Below are 23637 nucleotides of genomic sequence, written 5' to 3'. Positions count from 1 at the left end.
AAAAAAGCTTTATGAGCACAACATAGTAGTCTCAAAGAGAAAGGTTAGAAAGCCTGGAAATTCAGAATAAGATTATACCTTTTTAAAACATTAACATTAGAAGTATAGAAATGCACACATCAGGTCATTAAAATAAATTTAACACTGCCCTCATCTCCACTGACCTCCCACTCTACATAAGACAGACATTTTTCATCCTGGTGTAAAGGGGGGGTTTGATTAAATCTTTAAGAAGTTAGCAGAGCCTGCAGTTGTGTATCTTAAATCTACTAATCCCACTTTATCTGGCTAGTTTCCCTGTGGGAAGAAGAACAGGAGTACTTGTGGCACCTTAGAGACTAACAAATTTATTAGAGCATAAGCTTTCGTGGGCTACATCCCACTTCTTCAGATGCATATAGAGTGAAACATATTGAGGAGATATATATACACACATACAGATCTATCTCCCCTTGTAAGTATTCTCACACTTCTTATCAAACTGTCTGTACTGAGCTATCTTGATTATCACTTCAAAAGTTTTTTTCTCTTACTTAATTGGCCTCTCAGAGTTGGTAAGACAACTCCCACCTGTTCATGCTCTCTGTATGTGTGTATATATCTCCTCAATATATGTTTCACTCTATATGCATCTGAAGAAGTAGGCTGTAGCCCACGAAAGCTTATGCTCTAATAAATTTGTTAGTCTCTAAGGTGCCACAAGTACTCCTGTTCTTTTTGCGGATACAGACTAACACGGCTGCTACTCTGAAACCTGTGGGAAGAAGGAACTCCAGCATTTTTTCTCATTTATAGTGCCTTGGCTTTGTACATAAATGACTGTGATATATTGGTGTGATCCTCAGGCAGCCTGCAACTCTGGTGTATAAGTTACTTTATTCTGGCTCTTAAGAGGTCACAGCACCAGCTAAAACTACTACTACGTATGTCTAGGCTACATCTCATAGCATGACAGCACCATCAACTTTTGGGGCGTTGTCCCATGCTACAGTCCGGAATGTGGTTTCTTTTGGTGAAGAGATGCAAAAATTCTGCCCTTTTTGGGATCACTGTTTATGATCTTTAGAAATAGCATGTGTATTGTAGTGAGCTCTAGTGATGTAAAGACAGGGAACGTTCAGAATAAATAGCACAGTAGTGTAAATTTGTCTTAACAAGAGTAAGATATGGTTATCCAGTTAGTTTCCTTCTCACTTTTCAGACTCTCTGCTGTGATAGTGTGTGTTGGTTGAGGACACAAACCATCTGGTTTTCAGTTGCTCTGATGTTCCTGCAGAATGTACAAGAATGCACATAGCTTCCTTCTTCCTGGGCCCTTTCTCTCACTCTTGCTATCCACATCAGGGAAAGAGAATTAGAAGATAAAAAAGAAGCATGGTAAAATAATTTTTCCGGATTTATTTGGGGAGCCAGGGGTCAACCACTAGATGAGTCCAGTTTCTTTTCTATATATTTCTCCTCCCCGGCATTTCTCCCACCACAGCTCTGTCCTTTCAGCCCCCTCTCTTCAATCCAGCATCTCAGTGGCAGAGCATGAATTCTCACTCTGCCACTTCTCTCGGTCCTTAATAGTCCACAATCACAGCTATCTACATCAAGGCAACACACAGTTTATTAAGTTTATGAAACCAATAATGGATGTGAAAACTGGTTTTGATAATTAAATCACTCTATCAATAATGCAAAACTAGTTAAAGGCACCAGTCTTCATCAAAACCAGCAGATTATACAAATTTTGAGTTTGTAGACAAACTGTTTGGGAGTTAAGATGAGACAAAAATGCTAGAAAAGCTTTCAAGATAAGAGATTTTTTGCCCTCATATTTCCAAAATTCGTTATCTGAGTTGCTTCAAATTTACTAGAAAAATTCTAGTCTGACAGAAGATCCCTTAGCTTCAATTACAGATTGAATGGTTTAGTTCTGGAAAAGTTAAGAAGCAAGTGTGCCCAAGCTGAGTTCATAATGGAAGTTTAGCATCTCTCCATAATATATACCTACTCACTCTAACAGATAATTAGAGGAAAAATTAGTTAAGTGCAGAAGATGAGTTACTGATGGTAAGGAAAGTATCATTTTTCTTGTACTGCTTGAGACTGATTGAGATTTAGGTACCGTATTCTGTGTGTATTATTTGTTGGAAAAACATCAGACATTTTTGAATAAGTTAGAAGTTCATATGATGTGATGCCTGGAAAGACAGAAATACCCTTGTCAACTCACTGCCCTACATGGCAAACAAACTTCTTGTGTCATATATTTAATTGTTTAGGGAAGAACAGAGGTCAGTGCTATGCTCAAGTGTTAAAACTATTACTTGAAATGAATTTCATGTCTGGGGAGAATTATTATGGTGCTTTATTTCAAGGATATTGTATGAACCCTAGTTAAATTTATAGAACTGTTCTCATAAAAATGGGGACTGCTGTGTTCATAAACTAAAGTGCTAATATTTTGGTTACACTAGAGGATGTTATCAAAGTAAAATTTCTTTGAGCTGAAATATTTATGAGAATAACAAACATCTGTTGCTCACTTCATAATTGGATTGACCCTATCCAGTATTGTAATTATTGGCATGTCTAAATGACTGTTAACGCTAAGGTTTCATTGAGTCGTGTTGTTTTATGCGTGATTTTTAGTAGATCACAATGCCAGCAAATCTGATGACCCAGTCCTCATTTCCTTTCCAAGAAAAGGAAACCAAAACATTTTACTGCAACCTGTTCCTGCTTTCCTGTATGGGTCAGGAAATCAGGCCCCTGTTTCCTCTCCACATGTTGCAATAGGAAGAGTACTGCAAAGCTACTTCCTGAACACACACTCCTTATCCACCCTTTCCCTGACAGCACTGGAAGAGTGATGTGCAGTATATATAATGGAGGAAGGCGACCCCAGACTGCATTACACTGCAGGACGCAGTTACGACACGGCAAATCTGGCGTTGGCCGACATTTAGCTGTGAAGAGGTGTAAAGACCTGATAAGAAGCAAGTCTTCCCTACTTTCTGGTCAAAAAAGTGATGGTTTATCAAAAGGACCATGCCCTTGAGGCAGGGATATATCTTGTTTTTACCTTAGCTGGGAATGTCTTACAGTCCGGAAAAGTTGTGCCTCCATGTGACTTTACATAGTATCTGCAGTTATTTTTCCACTCCCAGTGACAATTAGCACAAGGGCAGTTTGCCAAGCTGAGGCAGAGACAATATGCTTCTTAGCCTTCCCGGGCATTTGTGTCCTTTTCCAATTTTTTTGCTGCTGTCACTGGACTCTGGCATTTCTTACCCAATTCATTTGCTTTCTGTGATAATCATATGCAATGAAGATATGCATGGCCAACATTTAAACAGGCTGCAGATCAATTAGTGGTCTTAAGTTTATCTGATTTTTATCAAAGAAGACAGAGCTCTGGGTCGATTGTCAGAGCCTGTGTCAAGTTGACCTTTTCAGAGATGTCTACATTGCCAGTCCCCTGGGCAACTTGTTGTCCCCTGTTAGTCTCTGAATGGCAGAAGTCTGTTCTGCTCAAGCACAAAGTATACACAGATGTCTATATTATATTCTTATAGGTTTGACAGCAACTGCATGTTGTATCTATAAACTGTCCTTTAGCAGTGACACTTCCTCAATGATGATAAGCTAATTTATGCAACTAAATCTCCTTTGTGCAGAAATGAAAGCTAATTGAGTCATTACAAAGTAATTCAGGAAGGAATACCTTGTATAAATGGGCTTACTTTATAAATCCTTCTCAAGTGGTTTTCATGCATCCTAAATGGGGCTAAGCAGTTTTACTGCCATAAAATACCCAGATGAAACCGATAACGTTTGGAAGCTGGGAAAACATTGTTTACAACAGCAAAAGGCAAAGACTGGAAAAGAAAAGTAAAGAAATATTTGCAGAAGAAAGAAAAACATTTTAATTACCTGAAACATTGCTAGTGCTCTCTTGGCTCAGTTTCCTTGGCTCTCCAGTCTTTGGAGGAGCGCTCTCTTCTTCTTCTTCTGCAAATAGACAATTACAAATGAAATGCTGAAGGAACCTGCTAACTGACAGGAATTACAGCCCACGTCAGTTAATCAATCACACTATCTATACTTCTAAAATGTAAATGCTGGGAGCCAAACGCTTCTGTTTTCATATTGCCACACAAGTTTGAGGGCTTGGTTGTTTTTTGTTTTTAACCACTCTGGTAGCTCTCTTTTAAAAAAACTCAGTTGTGAACTGTTGAATCTATCTTCGACTCTGAAAAGTGACTTGAAAGTGCCATTTTGGGGCTCCCCCTTTGCAATCTTGCAATGGCTTCTAGAACAATCAGAACTGGGGTCCCATCCTCCCCTGGCTACATCTATCATTCCAGAATAGGGAAAATTCAGGCTTTCCTATTCATTCTTACATCAGAGGGGTGTGATTGTCACTGCCCCATACCTCCACAAAAAGTTGGGGGTTCCACAGAAGACATGGGGCCTCTTTGCCTCTGCTGTGCCATGCATCTACATTGGCTCCTGCCTGCTCAATGGGAGCATAGCTGCCCTGTTTTCAGTGGCTCCACCTACTGTGGCAGATCATGGGAACCACTAAAGGGAGTGTGTGTGTGTGTGTGTGTGTGTGTGTGTGAAGTTATATTTAACCTGGGCATGGGTGGGGGAACAGTCTATGCTAATACAGTCTCAGACCGTACCAACTAACTGTGCTTTCCTCCATGGCTTGGGAGGGAGGAGAAGAGAGCTTGATGGAGCCCCTCAACCCTGTTCTCTTGCCAACACAGAGTTGGAACCCTCCTCCTCCCAGATACAAGCTCTGCTTCGTATAGGGACAAGAAAGGGACTACTATAAACTCCTTAGTTTACAATTCTGTTGATGATGCATAAAAAGGAATGGACTTTAACTCCCTCTATCATAGCTGTGTTCTTTCTGTAGGAGTAAAATGAATTAAAAACCAAAACCTTATCATAGTCTCTATAACAGCACAGCTGACAACACAGATCCCCTCGCTAGGTATTATATTGACACAGCCACTTTTCAGAATAGAACTGCACTTTAGGTATGTCTAATTCCTTTGCTGCTATTTAACACACTGTGTACTAATATAATAAGTATGTTTGCTTTTAAGTACCATGGACCCATTACAGCTACTGATCTGATATTTTGTTAATAAACAATGGGTATAAAAGTCATGGCTTTTAAAATGTTCTTCACAAGCAGATTATGTAAGAATTTCATAACATTCTATGATGGAGAGGAGGGTGAGTTTCAGCATGAACATGTGATCATGTCTGGTTTGCATTAATAACTTTGTAAACGTATAGGTTCATTCATGCACATCACATTACACATTCAGGCTTCAATTCTGCAAATACTTAATACACATGTTTAACTTTAAGCACAGGAGTAGACCTGTTGATTTCTGTGGGACCACTCGTACGCTTAAAGTTAAGCACATGCAGAGCTACTTGCACGACTGGGGCTATAGGTTGCCAAACACAATATAATGGGAGACATGGTTATGTGATTTACTGTTCAAGGAGCTTTGTATTATTGATCTGCTAGTTAATGAGTAGTTTTTGTTGTCTAATAACTACTGACTAGCTAGAAGTTTGGTTGAGACAGACTCCAATGACTTGGACACAAAACAAGAAAACAATGGAAAGTGGTAAATCTGATGCTACTGCACAGCACATAAAAAAGAGAGAGAGAAAGAGAGAGAGAGAGAGACTGACTATCTGCTATATTTAAACTTGTTCAACACTGAGTACATCATTACATCATGTGGGGCATGCTAAAAAATGTAACAAAAGTATCCTTATATATTCTCAAGGGCACCAGGAGGCACTCATTCCATGGCTTACAACCATTTTTATGCCACTTACAAGCAATATTATCCCTTTGTCTGTCAACTTTTCTACCCACAATGCATTATCTCTTCCTATAAACACTCAATTCCAGGTAAGAGACAGAATATTATATTCTGCTAGAAATAAGTTTTTTGTTATTGAATATTGTAGAATTATTTTTATTAAGAATGTTCATACCATGCTGCTACTCTTTCCATCAGTTCTGTGATAATAAGAACTCCATTTTAGTAAGTATTTTTCTCTTCCCTCTCTCTAATTTAAAAAGGGAAAGGGAAAGCAGTGCAGGTTTGAGAAATTTTTCCACAGTAAGACAGAGTACCTATAAAAATAAACACTATATTGTGGGTTCACAAACAAAGTTCATAAATAAGTACAATTCTCCCTTTAAAAAAAGATAAACACTGTTTAAAACTGATGGTCATTTCCTAGACTTGTATTTGAAGTGTAAGCGGAGAAAAGAAAGCCTGAACCCAAGTTCCTTCAGAACCCCAGTGGTTCTCCATGTCAATTAAATATTGCTTTAGATCTAACGGACTTGGGTCATGGGAGCTTAAAGAGGACATTTAGCTCCTAAATACAACTTGCACTTTGGGCCTGGAAGCAGTGTCAAACCTCTTGTAACCAACAGCAGTCTCAAATGCGTAGAGACACTGGTCAGAAACTATGTTGCAATGTTTGCAGCAATGCATAGCACAGATAGTATGTACAATATCAATTATTGGGGAGAAACAGTACGACAAAAGTTAAATTGTATTATCAAGATAGTGTATCACAGGGAGCCACAGAGATCTTCAAAATAATCGTAGTTCAATCTTTCCTCTCTCCCCTCACTTTCTACCCTTCAGGCTGGGAAGAGACGTGTCTCTCTAGTTTCTCTCTCCAGATCTATAGGAGCTCTGATCAAACCCAGACCTCTAGAAGAGCTGTGTATGTGCCCCAAAGAAATGCATCTGGGCCTACAGCAATAGGTTGAGGATCCCTAGAGACTAGAATATAGACACACTTACAACATATCTCCACTACTAGAAAGTTAAAAGATTTTTTTTCTGGTAACAGATCAGGGAGGAACTGCAAATATTAAAAAAAATAATAATAATTCCTGTAGATTTCACAGCTGAATTCTAAAATTTTGCACTATGAGTTAAATATGTAAATTACTACCAGGAGATTGCCGTATTCCCCAAACACAGATGGCTCTACCTGCACATATGATTTAAAGCGAATACAACGAATACAACAGTATCTGACTTTTAGACATGAGTCTAATTGATTTTTCTTCCTTTTTGTTCTTCCCAGAGAGAGTCAGATTATATGAATATAAAAATGTACTAAAGTGTAGCTTGCATAATACATTTCTGCAACAGAATTGGTAATCTCCCAGATAAATATGTATAAAGTCAGCATTCCACCAAAAAACTGATAATAGTCAACCACTTACCTACATTAGATCTTATATTAATAGCAGTATTATTAGCTAGTATTTTATTGTGTTGTGTTATTTGATATAGACACGGTCATTATACAATATTAATTAATACCCTGGATAATCACAGTTTGTGGGTTAATATATTCCATTCAACACTTTAATAACAGTAAACAAAAACAGCTCAGCTATGCAGCAAAATCCATCAAACCACACAGATGGTTATAAGGTTTTCATTATGTGGTTTCCATAGCAATCTTATTGCAAATCTGGAAGCTTCTTGCAAATAAGCAGCTTGTATTTACATGCCTCTCAGCTGCAGCATGGAATTCTACAACATGTGAAGTTATTATTCCGATCACATATTGTTAGAAGAATTGTTGGGAGATGTTTTGATCAGTCCAGATTTAAAAAAATACTGCAGTGAACTAATTTTTAAAAATTATTCAAGCATTTTGATGTCTGTAATGCATACTAATAGATCCACGTTTGAAATTTCACTCTGGTGACAAAAGGCTACAAGCATATAAGCTTGTCCTCTGGAAACCCCCCCACAGTACATTAATAAAAATCAAAATGTCTTCACAAGGTAGAGATGATAGAGACACACAGGAAGAACTCAGATGAAACTGAACACCCATTGCTTATTTGCTCAACAGGAATGTAAAGGTGTAAGAGCCTATTTGAGAGAGAGACTGAATTATTTCTCCAGGATGTATATTTTTCTTAAAATGACCCCATGTAACTGTAAATGGGAACTCTAAAAAGAGAGTAAATGCTCACTGTGGGGAAGAGACAAGTACTTTTCTCTCCCTGATTTATAAACTTAATTTTACAAATTGAGCCTGCTCTGTAACAGATGGATTATTACCCTAATAAGCAACATAACTCTGTCCAGCTATTCAGTTTCACAATAGCTAGATCTAGCTTTTACAAATATTTTTGTTTTGGGGAGGATTTGAATAAACAAAAGGAAGGAGCAATATGCAAACAAGTTAAATCCATATTCATCTTCTTAAGTTGCGGCCCATATCTCCCATTCCCTTTCCCCGTCTCCTCCCCGCCGCTCCCTGCACTAGCATAAGCAGTGAGGACTCAAATCCCGGGACCACTTGGTTTACAAGGAAGTAAGCAGAAATAGCTCTAACACACTGTATACTTTCCCAAAGACCTGCAGAAGTTATTACCCTTACATTCTGTGAGATTAGTACTCTCCCTTTATGAAGGAATAAGGTCAAAAGGATGGATGGTCTCTGTGGTATCTTCCCCCTCTACTCCCAGATTTCCTTATGGAAGCTGATGCTTAGTCAGCACTACCTTGCATGGTTCTCCCCCTGCACTGAGAAAGCTCACTGTGGAAGGAAGAGGGTTGTGTGGATACCACAGCCAGAGAGGCTATGGGAAGAGGGGAGGGTGCAAGGAGCAGTGCGGCGGTATTAAGCTTCTGCGTGACTACAACTTCTGGGGGATCTACAAAAGTTTCCTGCATATCTTAGGATATCTCCAGCACGGTTAGTCTCAAACCTTTTTGGTGCTGCAGGGGTGGTCAGGACATCTCAGCACAGAAATCATTGCCCAAAAGCTCAGGTGGCTTTACATGCCTTTTATCCTCCCAATCCTGGCCTGCTTTGGGGACCAGAGAACCTCCTAGCGTAATTTAGATAGCTCTGGGGGCCTGTCTAAGTTAAGGTAGCCCTCACAGACCACCATATTGGCCACACCCCTGCACAGAATTGCTGCAGCAGTGTGTGCTGTAGCTGAGCTACAGCCTGATTCCTCTGAATTCCGGAAGCCTCCCCCAGCTGGAATTAGGGTATAAAGGGGCCAGATTTAGAGTGAGAATCTCATCCTTTGGATCCATAAAACTTCTCCATGGAACTAAGGATGTCTGTATGCTTGGTGGGTCTTTATTCCCCTCCAACAGAATGATCTGCGAGAAATTCTACAAGTTCAAACTAGCTAAGGTTCCTGGCCCCTATTTGAATGTGACTTATGCAGGGAGTTACTTGGTCCAAAGTCTACATGATGCTTGGGCATAATAAGAAAAATAGATACATTCCCTACCTCATGGGGTATTTCAAGTATAAATTCACTTATGTTTGTGAAGCACTTTGATAGTATGGTGATGGGGAGTGGGTAATAGAAGTACATAGACAGACAGATAGAAAATTAGTTAATTACACTGCTCTACAGCCAAAATGCTTCTGAAATAAATGTAGTCAAACTTTACTAATTCTGGGTCACTGAGAACGAAAATGATGCTTAAAATTGTTGATTGGCTCTAGTTTTCAAGATATGCTATTGGGTCAGTATATACGACCCTTGACTTGGGAATGGCGGAGGATAAGTGAGTTATAAAGGGAAGGGATCTCAATTTAAACCAGAAATGACTAAAATACATCTTTGACTGGATCTATGAATAAATCTATGACTGGGTTTGGACAGTACTTGCTTTTTAGGCAAAACAATGAATGATGCAATCTGAAGCTGGTATTGCGTCATACATGATATGAATTGCATCATGTTATTCCTAGAAGTCATGGATGATGCAATCATAACGAAGCTTACATCACTCTGCTGAACAAATTGCCCTATATCAGCTCTAGAAATCAGACAGTGTCGTGCTCTCTTATTTGTCAGTGTTTGATTTTGCAAAGGGACACATTTCTGTTTAGCCAAAGTGAGCAGAGATGCCTCGTACTTGTGTGAACAGTGCAGATAACTTCTGCTATGTTTGTGGTGAAGTGACTTTTGCATCACAAAAGCGCAATATAACCACTATGGTTAAGAAAGCCTATCACCTTTATTTTGGCTGCAAAATTGGAGATCAGGACAAGAGGTGGGCCCCACAAATATGCTGCAACACTTGTGCAACAAATCTTCGCCAGTGATTGAACAGGAAAAGGAAATCTATGCCTTTTGCTGTGCCAATGATTTGGAGAGAGCCAACAGATCATACCAGCAATTGTTATTTCTGCATGGTGCCTCCAGTTGGGAAAGGTGTGTCAAAGAAGAAAAAGTGGACTGTGCATTATCCAAACATTCCATCAGCTATACACCCAGTACCCCACGGAGAAGGACTGCCGGTTCCTGATGCACCAGAATCATTCTCACTTGAGTCAGACGAGGAAGAGGATGAAACTTCTGGTCCTGAACCATCAATGTCACAGGACCCACATTTTCTCTCATCCTCCTCCTCTGAACCACACCTCATAACACAAGGTGAACTGAATGACCTTGTCAGGGATTTGGAACTACCCAAGAGTAAGGCAGAGCTGTTGGGCTCCAGACTACAGCAGTGGAATCTCCTGGCAGGTGATGTTAGGGTTTCCATGTTCCGTGACCGTCAAAAGGATCTTGTCCCATTCTTCTTCATGGAAGGTGATCTTGTAGCCTGCAACAACATCGATGGTGTGATGGCAGCCCTCAACATCGTTCACAATCCAGATGAGTGGAGACTGTTCATTGATTCATCGAAGACGAGTCTTAAAGCTGTTTTACTGCATAATGGCAACGTTTTGCCATCAATTCCAGTTGGTCATGCAGTCCATATGAAGGAAACCTATGACAACATGAAACAACTTTTGAGGTGCATAAACTATGACGAACATCAGTGGCAGCTTTGTGGCGATTTGAAGGTTGTTGCTCTCTTGCTTGGTCTGCAGACTGGATACACAAAGTACTGCTGTTTTCTCTGCGAATGGGATAGTCGTGCAAGAGATTCCCACTACATCAAGAAAGATTGGCCACTCCAACAGTCATTGGAGCCTGGGAGGAAAAGTGTTCAGCATCCACCACTTGTTGAATCAAGGAAGATTTTGTTACCACCCTTACACATCAAGCTGGGTCTGATGAAGAACTTTGTCAAGGCCTTTGACAAAACACAAGCAGCTTTCAAGTACCTCCGTGGAAAATTTCCAAGGTTAAGTGAAGCTAAGATAAAGGAAGGTGTCTTTGTTGGTCCTCAGATTCGTGAACTTCTTCGAGATGATGCATTTGACCATGCACTGCGTGGCAAGGAAAAGACGGCATGGAAAGCCTTCCAGTTAGTGGCAATAAATTTTCTCGGAAACAACAAGGCAGACAACTACAGGTTGTTGGTGGAAATCCTCCTCAAGGCATACAAAAGCCTTGGTTGCAACATGTCACTAAAGATACATTTTTTGCACTCTCGTCTAGATTTTTTTCCACCGAACTGCGGAGCAGAGAGCAACGAGCACAGCGAGCGATTTCACCAGGACATTGCAACAATGGAGAAACGCTATCAGGGCAAATGGAGCCCATCAATGCTTGCAGACTATTGCTGGACAGTGACAAGAGATGCTCCATTTAATGAATACAAGAGACAAGCCAAGAAGCGCCGAGTAGACACTGAATAGGACTAAACTATGTACAGAATAGTTTTTTGCCTTTTGTTTCATAATAAATTTTATTTATATAACCCTTTTGCTGATTTTTAAAGTGTTACATAAACAGGACAGGTGAAATATTATCATGTAAAGCAACCATAAACACATGAAAAGACCTAGGTTTACAATTTATGATTAAAACTCTATCTACACAATATACATAGACATAAAATGTAAAAACTTAAATATCTTAGAAACGGTAGCCAATCAGTTGTTTTAATTGTCATATTTGAATTCAGCACATCAAAACACATAATAAATAGCACATTTTATCTCTGAAGCAGACGACTTCTCAAAAATTGTAGACCAGTGTTATTCAAAGATTGGGTTAAATTAAGAAAAAGAATCCCACTAAAATCACCTACAACACAGTCCTCACTGTAACACACACTGTTAAGTATGGTTAAACCTGATGCCTGAAGCTGTCTACAATTAGACATTATCAAACACCTATTTTTTTATTGCTTAGATGAGATAGTATGCTCATTGTTTAAAACAATACTTATGTTACCAGAAGTGTAACCACATAGTATAATATTGGGAAAGGGGGAGGAAATGGGTGGGGAAAAAAATCACGTTTTTTAATGAATTTGTAAAAGGTGAAAGCCATTGCATTTTCATGCACTTGCACATGCTGTTTTTCACTTCCTTCAAATTTGCCACTGTCTTCCTCCACATGAGGGAGAGTGGGGAGATGTACTACAAGGACATGTTTATGAACAGATTGTTACTAAATGACCATTCACTATTAGGGAATCCTCCCCCTATCAAAAGGGCAGGGTTTAAAGCTCTTCTTATGAAAAGTATTTGTGTTTTTGAGGGCCTGGGGAATATGAAGCTTACAAGGCTCAGGGCTTAAATTTTTCTCTTTGGGCAAAGGAATAGGGGAACAATGGGGGAAAGGTGTAGAGCAGGAGTCGGCAACGTTTGGCACGCGGCTCGCCAGGGCAAGCACCCTGGCAGGCCGGGCCAGTTTATTTACCTGCTGACGTGGCAGGTTCGGCCGATCGCGGCCCCCACTGGCCGTGGTTCGCCGTCCCGGGCCAATGGGGGCGGTGAGAAGCTGCGGCCAGCACATCGCTTGCCCGCGCCGCTTCCCGCCGCCCCCATTGGCCCAGGACGGCGAACCATGGCCAGTGGGGGCCGCGATCGGCCGAACCTGCCGCGTCAGCAGGTAAATAAAACTGGCCCGGCCCGCCAGGGTGCTTACCCTGGCGAGCCGCGTGCCAAACGTTGCCGACCCCTGGTGTAGAGACACCTATTTTCTCAAATGTGAAATTCAGAGAAATTTTTAAAAATTGCTTTTGCTTCTTTTTTTGACAAAAACTTTCACTGTTGTTTTGAGGTGGTGCACTGTTTCACTTGATCTTTGCTGTGTCTTCTCAGTTACGCATAATTTTTAAATGCTTTCAGGAAATCCAGACACATGCTACCATATATTTGCTTGAGATCTGAAGACTCGTTTTCCCTCTTAGTTTTCCAACATCCCTTCCCTCTCCTTTTCTATTAAGGCCCCATTTTGTTCAAGGATTGATTTGAGCAAAGAAGTTTCACCCTTTGGATTGCCTGGAATTATTTGTTGAGAAAACTGAACAAAATATTCTAATTCATAATATAATGCACAGTCTGGTCCTCATATAGGATAAAATTTTCAAAAGTGTCTAAGGGACTTAGGGGCCTAAGTCACATTGCTGTTCCAATGTGATTTAGGCTCTTAAATCACTGAGGCACTTTTGAAAATTTTGCCCATATGACTTTGTCCTCTGATTAGATGACCAAGCTTTTAAAATAGGATGGCAGCTTCTCCGAAGTAAAGGTTTTACCTCACTTTTCAATAAAAGTCTGATTTTGGCCCCAGCTCTAAAATCATCTTTCAGCTTCAAACTTGGTATGTAGTGTCTAGACAGCGGGCAAAATTACAGATATACCAGACAAGATTTTTTTAGCACAATGTTTACACAGTTAGAAAAATGTTCCAATTTTAGGCAGAAAAACCCAGCTTAAATATGTATATTCTTCCCCTTTCTATGGAAGTTATTAGGTTATTCCTCTCATTGAGATATAGAACTATTTCTATAAAGCACAGGAAGCCAAGATTTTATATCTGTTTGGTCTCAGATATTAAAATGGTTTAAGTGTTCAACATGACCTTTTATAAACCTTGATACTAAGTTGTTAAAATACATGATATTAAATACTATGCAATAAATATAAACAATTCTCTAAATAGATAGATATAGTAATCAAATATGCAAATAAACTATGCAGTGCAACTTGTCACTAGAGTTATTTGATAGATATATATAGGTTACATTTCTGTGGCTTAAATTTGTAGATTAGTAATACAGAGAAGAAAGTCTTCATACATCATGTAAAGTTTATAAGCAGCAAGATCTTAGATTAAAACCCATTCCTTAAAACAAAATAACCCTAATTGTGACAAATGTGACTTGACATAATATTTACATATATGAAAGCAGCTTGTTTAAACCACAGTATCAGTTCTATAGTAATTTGTAGGGTTAATTTATTCAAATTTATAGTTCTTCCCTTGTTTGAACAACTTCATTTCTGGATTTAGAAGAAAACAAGGCAAGTCATTTCAGCAAAGTTCACTTAAGTGAAAGGAAATGATATAGTTGTTGGCATGTTTCTCTAGGACGAGTCTGGCTCTTGGATGCTATAATTGCTTTAAAAATGTCCAAGCAACTGACACTTTTGCATTCTCTGTATTGACCACTGACAACACAGTGGGGGGGGAAATCAGCAGCATGCGCCATTTGTGTATTTTAATGGAGTCAACATGTCCTTTTTGGTTGTTTAAAGCCAACGTTACCAAATTACATGAAGCTAATTCTACTAAAATCTTTTATCTGGCTTAAATGACAAAATAAACCCATCGTAATATTATGATACACAGTCAAACAAAATCAGGCAAAATGCAGAATGAGCGGAAAATTAATGAGCAGAGACCTTGATTTTTTGTGTGTGCAGTATAATAGTTCAATTAATGTCCCACAAATCAGTGTTGTGTTTTTCCCTGACCTCCCATACAAATTTCCTGGATCTTACTACAACTAACTCTATAGAATGTATTTATCTAGTGCCTATTATAGCTGAAGGAATCTTTCTAAATTTTTCAACATGTTAAAAACATATGAAATTCAGCAACAGAGAATCTTAATTCACATTTCCAAATACACAAACACCAGTTTATAGGCTCCCCAACAAAAGAAAAACCAAAGATCTAACCAACCATAGCGGGAAATAGCCTGATAATCCTTTAGTGTCCATTGCCTCTGGTAGAGAAATGGGACCGTTGTATAAATAGTGGAGGAAAACAAACTGTTATTAATCCTGTCAACCCCCCGATAGAGTGGTCTGTTGGCTGAACTTTATTCTCACTCAGAGCCATCTGGAAGTCTTAAGGTTCCATCAGCCTCCAAAAGTGGACTACCAAAAAAGGCCTTTCTCCCCTGAGGAAAAGCTGTGATCTGACCTCAAATCAAAGGTGGCAAGGGTTGGTCCATGACAAAGGAGCAACCCATTTCCCCCATCTCCAATCTTTTTCCATATACCACAACCAGAGTGCAATCAGCTGTGTGTGAATTAACTCAGAAACCACCTGGGATAGTCTCACAGTTATCCTGGAAGCCATGAAATCCTGAGCAGATCCAGAAGAACAGTCATCTATTGAATTTGTCATGAGATATTCAGCCTTGGTGCCATGTGATAATCAGGTTCCTCACTGTGGGTTTTTTTGTTTTGTTTTTTGTGGGGGTTTTTGTGCCTTTTTACTCCCTATCCCCTTAAATGTGAGAGTTTAAAAGGGACACATGAGCTACACATTTTAATTATATTTCAGACAGATATATATAATTGGTTGAAAGGCTCCTGCTTATTGATTATGTTTTGCTTGGCTTAATTCCTTAAGTTTAGAGGAGGAAGGGAGAAAGAAGGCTGGTAGTGGTGACAGTCCCTATGGCAATTAGAAGTTCATTGAGAGGGGGGGAAATTGAGAGGGAGATTTATGCTACTGAGTCATCAGGGTTGGGGAAATCTTGTGGGGAAGGATTTATATCTACAGTATCTGGGTGGGTAAGATGGACTTTGTGGGCCACTCTGCTGGTTCTTACTTGAGCACCCAGCTGGGTCAGCTGTCTCGCTTTAATACCAACCTTATGGAAGCCAGGAAGGCTGAACAAGGATATCCCAAAGCAGCTATAGGAATGTATTGTTTCTCAACAACAGTATCCAGTGGCATTAACAGTCTGATCGTGCACTCCTTAAATCAGAAATTCAAAAAATATGGGCTCCCAGATTTAGCTAGATATGTATACCATGCTCATCGCAGTGATAAACAAGCACCAGAATGGGCCCAGAATCTCTACTATCATAAATATATGTATAATAGACCTCGGACTATGACCTACCAACCTAAAACTATTTCTCATTTTTTAGAATTAGTAAAATATCTCCCTTACTGGGATACTTGTTTGCAATGCTTTGCTTTAGCATTATTGCATTGCTTCTTAATTAGATATGGACAGTGACACAAAGAAAACTACTTTGCTTTCATAAGAGGGAACTTTAGGTCCGTAACCCACTGAAGATGTTCATGCATAAACAAAGTGTTGTTAATATTTAACATGAAACCAGCTGTCAAAAATGTAGTCAACAGTGAAAGAGCTATGATACAAGTAAAATTACTTTGTGTGATTGTGTCTCTCCAGGATGACAAGCTCCTCTGAGATGGGATTCTATCTCTTAATAACAAACAACTTCTGTCACATAGTGTTCACATCATATTGGTTTTACAAATCAATAGTGTCAAAAGTGGTTTAATGTAGGTGAAGAGGAAATAGTAAAAAGAATGACTGATCAGTGCTGGAAATAAAATATCTTATTTCAATAAAAAGTGAATTTGTGTGAATGTGATGTGTGTTAATTTGTTTTAGAAAGATTTTCTTAAGCATCAAATTACAGGATTTGAAGTAGGTTCCTTTTTGATATGCAAGCGTAAACCTTCACATTTAAGTAAACAAGCTTGAACATGCCAACAGATAATGTAGATTTTGCTCTACATTGGGTTTTTTATTTTTATTACTCCTCAGAAATACTGGCATAAAATTCAGCCTTCATCAAACTGATCACAGCTATACATTCTCCTTCCTTCATGAACTTAGATGACTTGTTATAACAGTTGTTCAGAAATTCAGGCCATGTATCACTATGTTTATGCATGGGACTTTGAAGCCAAAGCGAGTTTTGCATGTGAGTCAGTGGAATGAATAAAAACTCTCTTACTCAACAGGGCATGTAGTTCATTTACTGTTGTAGAGTTAGAAACTAACCACTTTAGATTCAGTGATTGTTATAGGATACCAACCCCCATGACTTAATAGTCCCAAAATTTGAAACTGGGAAAAAATGCAGGTTTGGAATTGGTAAAATTCATATAGAGTTTAAGATAAGAACAGCGCTTTACAAAAGCACTGAAAAAGTAATAAAAAGCAGACAATTCAATTTAGCTGTATGGAGTTTCCATCAAGGACTAATATGAGAGCCATTGCTATGCTTTGGAATGCAAATGAGCCATAGCAAGAGGGGGGATGGGCAGAGAGTGTTACTAGACTGGACATGTGCCCATGATCTTGATGTTCCACATTAAGTTAAAAACAAAGTTTGGTAGTCACAGGCTGTGGTAGGTATCACAAACTGTGTGTATGCAATGTGGTTTATTGTTTTCTGCAGCATATCACCATGCACAAAACACACTGTTTTGGGATGAGGGTAAGTCATAGAACCTGTGAACAGTCATACAACATAAGGCCAGATGACGTACGGGCTTTTCATATACTCAATGTCACATTGTTTTATGACATTGTCACCAATACCAAATGCCAGTTATTGCTGACATTTGGGCTTTCGGGCACACCTCTGGCAAAAAGAGCAGTCTGAATCAAAGTAATGCTTATTGGGAGCGTTTTTCAATACAAAACCCTGCAAGGGGACCCCATGGGCACACAATAGATCAGGGGTCTCAAACACGTGGCCTGGGGGCCGCATGCGGCCCGTGGGGTTGTTTTCTGCGGCCCGCGAGCTCCTCGCGCCCCCCCCCAGTGTTTACCTAGAGCGGCTCCAGCCCGACGCACACCGGGGGAAGGGCAGGCTCCCTGCCTGCCCTGCCCCCTGCCGCTCCGGGAAGCGCCCGGAACGTCGGGAAGGGGGGGCACAGGGCTCTGTGTGTTGCTCTTGCTTCAGGCAGCGCCCCCAGCAGCTCCCATTGGCCGCAGTTCCCCGTTCCCGGCCAATGGGAGCTGCTGGGGGTGGTGCCTGAAGCAACAGCAACACACAGACCCCTGTGCCCCTCCTCCCCCAGGTTCCGGCCACTTCCCGGAGCGGTGCGGGGACAGGCAGACAGGCGGCCTGCCCTGCCCCCGGTGCGTGTGGGGCCGGAGCCCGCCCCCGAGCCCCTCCTGCAGCTCAACCCCCTGCTGTACCCCGCACCCCTCCTGCAGCCCAACCCCCAGCTGTACCCCACACCCCTCCTGCACCCCACACCCCAACTCCCTGCCCTGAGCCCCCACCACACCCCACACCCCTCCTGCCCTCCCTGGGGGCAGGAAGGGGGCAGAGTTGGGGTGGGGATTTCAGGGAAGGGGTTGGAATGGGGGCAGGGCCTCATGGAAGGGGTGGAGTGGGGGCGGGGCCAAGGGAGGCAGGGGGAGGTGTCAGTAATGCGGCCCTCGGCCAGTGTACTAGTCCTCATGTGGCCCTCGTGGTCATTTGAGTTTGAGACCCCTGCAATAGATCATAGTGTCTACTGCTGAGAAGCACATCGCCTAGCAAGAAGCAGGAGAGAATCTGTGCACTCTCCAAAAGACCCACGAGGATTTTGGCTGCTGCGTCCGCCCCCTCCTCTCAACCAGATGAGAAGAAGGGAGAGAGAAGATCCATGAATGCCTACTGCTTATCACCAAGATAAAGAAAAGGAGTCATCCTCAGATGACAGTTTACATAGATAAAAATCTAGCCCAAGGGATTGCCAAGAAGAAAGGATAAGACCCAGACATAAGGCTCTTAACTTCTTCCTGAATTCATGGGCTTTAAATCGAAAATCATCTTAATATAGGACTCTTGTATACCCACAAGCATTCAACAATTGCTGGGAAATATCCTCAGGAAGCACATCTGGGAGGGTAAAATAAAAAAAAGCTCAGGAAAGTACTGCCCCAAAATACAAAGGGTCACCAACAAATTCAAAGAGATTCTCTCAGCTCCAAACCATGACAATGTTTTGGATTCAAGCTCATTCACGTGATGATAAATCCATTGTGCCATGCCCTCTGATATACACCACAGACACGTTGGACACCAGATTTATGTAGTTTCTAGAAAATTATGGATTCCTGAACTTTCATACATTTCAAACAAAAAATCTTCTCTATTTTCTGTTAATATGCCATTTATAATTGCTTTTCACTGCTTCTGTATATTTTGTATGCTTCTGAGCCATATGACCAACTTTTCTCTTTTTCTTATTACTCATATAAATATAATATTAATTTTACTGTTTGTGACCATAATAAAATATTTTGAAAAATTTGGTAAATTTAATATAATCTTTAGACAAGAAAGGGTGCAAATTTCCCATGCACAAAAATAATGTAATAGCTACAAAACAAGTAATAAGCATCTTAATTTCGTCACTGAGATCCATTTTAAAAGGACTGCTTTTACGTGGTGAACTGTCCTCACTGTTTTCCCAAGAAAGACTTCATTGTGCACACCTGCCATATATATCAACTGAAATTGTTCAGAATACTTCCTAGAAGCTCTTTTTCTAAAACTCACCTTCATTTTTAATCTCCAGAATGATAATAATCTTACATTTGCTCTTTTCACCTCCAAATATTCCAGACATTTTACAAAGTGATTTACTATTTACATTCAGAAACCACTTCATCCATTGCTGAAATGCAGCCACTGGTGGAAAGAATAACAGTTTAACAGTGCATCAGCACTGCAAACAATACGTGAGCACGAGAAGTGAAGAAGAATCCCATATCCACTTGTAACAGTACGAAGACAAGATCACTTTGTCTTCCTAATCTTAGGAGTTGATTGCCCTGTTGCAGTCCATGATTGGGACTTTGTGACACTAACCTCTATGTTTTCAAAGCAGTGTGCAGGATTTTAGCCACAACTCCCATCAAAATCAACAGGGAACACACAGGTAATCCCTAGTGCATTACCTTGAAAACTTAAAACCGAGGGAAGGATTTATGAGAAGGTTTCATTAACTGTTATTGTTGTGAAATCCTCAAGCATTAGTGCTTAGAGAAAGGAAATACAAAACGACTGTAAGGGAGGCATCCTGGTTCATGAAGCAACAGATCTACCTTACACACAGTCATCGACATGCTTCTCCTCAAATGTAGGTAAAACACAGGTCATGTTTTAGTTTTTGATTCCTCTGTACTGACAGATCGTGGAATGCATCAGTAAAGCTCATTTACTTCTGAGACCAAAACAGCTCTATATCCAAAAAAGATAGCATCAGGAAGGTATCAAGCTTTGCTACTTTCCTAGGCAGGATAAGTGAGAGTATCACCTTTTTATTAACACACAGATGCTTCAAGTAATGACTAAAAGGAATGGACAGGTTCAACATTGCTTACACTCTTACAAAGTATCAAACACTGGTGCAATAACAACAGTTTCATTGTTAAGGTGTTTGTTAGATGAAGCACCTAAGCACGTCAACAAAAATATAACTAAAGACATAATTACATATAAACAATTTGCCTAAATCAATCCAAGGCAGGAGCAAAACCCAACCAAATAGTAAGTATTTTAAGTGCCTGGAATATGCTCAGAGCTGTACAAAACTTATAGACCCTTCTTATCCTGCTCAAAGCTTTACCTCGGTTACAAAACATGGTTAAAGTCTCACCTACACTACAAAACAGAACTATTGGCCAGAACCCAAGCTGTGGCCAGTACAGCTTGGCACAGGTCTCAGATTGAAGGTGAGGTGGAAAGGCAAACTTTCCATTCCCTTGATCCATGGCCCAGCCATGCACCGAATCAACCCCAAAAGTAACGTAGAGCAGCCTAAGACATGCTCTTAGTTATACATGCTAGAATAGTTCTCTGTGGGGCTGCGCTGTTGGCTCAGGACTACTGAAACAGTAGACTCCGGCTCTGCCCCCACTCCCTGACTTCCAGCCTGCTCACAAAGAGCCCCTGTGCTTGGTGTGGGAAGTTTGGAATGAGTGGTGTAGAGCCAGCTATACCAGCTTTATGCCATCTAGGGATTCTCCTTATGTTGGGGAAACTTTGGGCAGTTCTTCTTCATCTGGAGTTGTCCCATGCATGGAGGCAGCATGGAAAAAAAAAACACAAAGCGTTTTTAAAAAGCCTAATAACAAAATTCCAGTTTAATCAAAGTTTGATCGTATGCCAGAAGGTGGGCTAGATTAGCAGAACCCTTTTAGAACTGGAAAACATTTCCTTCACTGCTCTCCAGGTTGGGAAGCTGAAAATATGGCCTGCCTAAAATAACCCAACTCTTCTCCCATCATTTAGAATTCCATTGATCCAAAGATCTTGGATGTCCTGGTATGATAGGATGCATAGGTTTGCTCTATGTAATATTCATTCTTAAAGTTATTTTTTTCAGGTTTGCACTGTCAGTTGTAGGCTACAATACATATTTGTCATGTCAAAAATATAGAGAATTGATTAATTTATCAGGCTATTACTTAACTTCAGCTAGATGCCACCAGCCGAGCTACTGACTGGATGGGGCTCCGCTTCAATGCGAAGAAGTGCGCAACTCTGCACATTGATGGCAGCAAAAGGGACTCGGTGCAGACAACGGGGTTCCAGATCCAGGGTGAGCCCGTCATCCCCCTGGCAGAGGGGCAGGCATACCAGCACCTGGGCACGCCAACAGGGTTCCGTGTCCGGCAGACACCCGAGGACACCATCCAGGAGATCTTGCAGGACGCCGCCAAGATTGATGCCTCCCTGCTGGCACCGTGGCAGAAGATAAACGCCCTGAACACCTTCCTGATCCCAGGCATCTCGTTCACCCTAAGGGGATCCGCTATGGCAAATGTGCCCCTCAACAAGGCAGACAAGATCATCCGGAAGCTGGTGAAGAAGTGGCTGTTCCTTCCCCAGAGAGCCAGCAACGAGCTGGTCTACATGGCCCACAGGCACGGCGGCGCCAACGTCCCCCGCATGGGTGACCTGTGCGACGTCGCGGTGATCACCCACGCCTTCCGCCTGCTGACATGTCCCGACGCCACGGTGAGGAACATTGCGGCGAACGCCCTGCGTGATGCGACAGAGAAGCAGATTGGCAGAGCCCCCTCGAACCAAGACATCGCCACCTTCCTGAGCGGCTCCCTGGATGGGGAATTTGGACGGGACAGGCGCAACATCGCTTCACTGTGGTCCCGCACTCGCAACGCCACGTGTCGCCTGGGGAAGTGCATCGGCTGCCGCTGGGCGTGGTGCGAGGAGCGCCAGGAGCTGGGAGTCCAGGTGCCGCAGATCAGGTCCAACGACAACACCATCGTCACCCCGACGGCCAGGGGCTTGCTGGAGAGGACTCTGAAGGCCGCCATCCGCTCGCTGTACGTGGAAACCCGGAAGCGTAAACCGGACCAGGGTAAAGCCTTTGAGTTGACCAGCAAGTGGGACGCCAGCAACCACTTCCTCGCCGGGGGCAGCTTCACCCGTTTCGCCGACTGGTGGTTCATCCACCATGCCCGGCTCAATTGCGTCCCGCTCAACGGAGCTGTCCGCCACGGGAACCGAGACAAGCATTGCAGGAAGTGCGGCTTCCCCAACGAGACCCTGCCCCACGTCCTGTGCAGCTGCAAACCCCACTCCAGAGCCTGGCAGCTGCGCCACAATGCCATCCAGAACCGCCTGGTGAAAGCCATCGCGCCACGCCTGGGGGAGATCTCCGTGAACTGCACCATCCCCAGTCGTCACGTGGTCGTCACCGACGAGGCCCAGAAAAAGATCATCTTCGTCGATGTCACCGTCTCCTTTGAGAACAGGACTCCGGCATTTTGCGAAGCCCGAGCTCGTAAGATGGAAAAGTATGCCCCCCTGGCTGACACCCTGAGAGCGAAGGGCTATGAGGTGCAGATGGACGCCCTGATTGTCGGAGCCCTGGGCGCCTGGGACCCCTGCAACGAGCGTGTGCTGCGGACCTGCGGGATCGGTCGACGCTACGCACGTCTCATGCGGCGCCTCATGGTCTCAGACGCCATCCGATGGTTCAGGGACATCTACATCGAGCACATCACTGGCCACTGACAGTACCAGGAGGCGTGAGCCAGAGTGACATCGTTCTCCCACTACGAGAAAGGGACCAAGTGACCTTCTCCGTTGGATCATATGAACTGGAACCATAAACTCCCTAAACATTAAATCTCACCAAATGAGGGTCAATCCAGCCTCATCATCATATCCACTCATTATACTCCACACCCGAACACAACCACTTTATGAACTTCATACCCTCATATCTCAATGTCTGTACTTTGACCCATCAACCTTTTACCCCCAATCAGGGATATTGCAGATTATGTATTCCCCATGCCACCTGATTTTAAACCAAACTTTGCACCCTCGATAATCTGTATGTTATTCCCTGATAACCAGAAACTTCTATGCGCAAACTCTGTTCACTATTTTTTTTTTAACTTCATTCTTAAAGTTATTTTTTTCAGGTTTGCACTGTCAGTTGTAGGCTACAATACATATTTGTCATGTCAAAAATATAGAGAATTGATTAATTTATCAGGCTATTAATTACTTAACTTCAGCAAAGAATTTCAGTGTCAACTTTTGTTTTTGTTTTTTTAAACTGAGTTTTCCTTTAATTGTTCTCTCTAGGCAAACTAGCCTACCTTAGCTTGC

The 23637-nt window shown here is 41.7% G+C and overlaps 1 protein-coding gene across 1 annotated transcript in view; it reads right to left on the bottom strand.

The window, feature by feature from the left end:
• Positions 1-23637, bottom strand: part of SKAP2 (src kinase associated phosphoprotein 2) — a 155250-nt gene that overhangs the window by 15831 nt on the left and 115782 nt on the right. The window contains 1 exon segment of the mRNA XM_065398995.1: positions 3925-4002. Within this exon segment, the coding sequence (XP_065255067.1) occupies positions 3925-4002 (78 nt within the window).

Source organism: Emys orbicularis, chromosome 2, assembly GCF_028017835.1.
Source record: "Emys orbicularis isolate rEmyOrb1 chromosome 2, rEmyOrb1.hap1, whole genome shotgun sequence".
NCBI classification, from domain to species: Eukaryota; Metazoa; Chordata; order Testudines; family Emydidae; genus Emys; species Emys orbicularis.
This window is presented reverse-complemented; position numbering and strand designations above follow the sequence as displayed.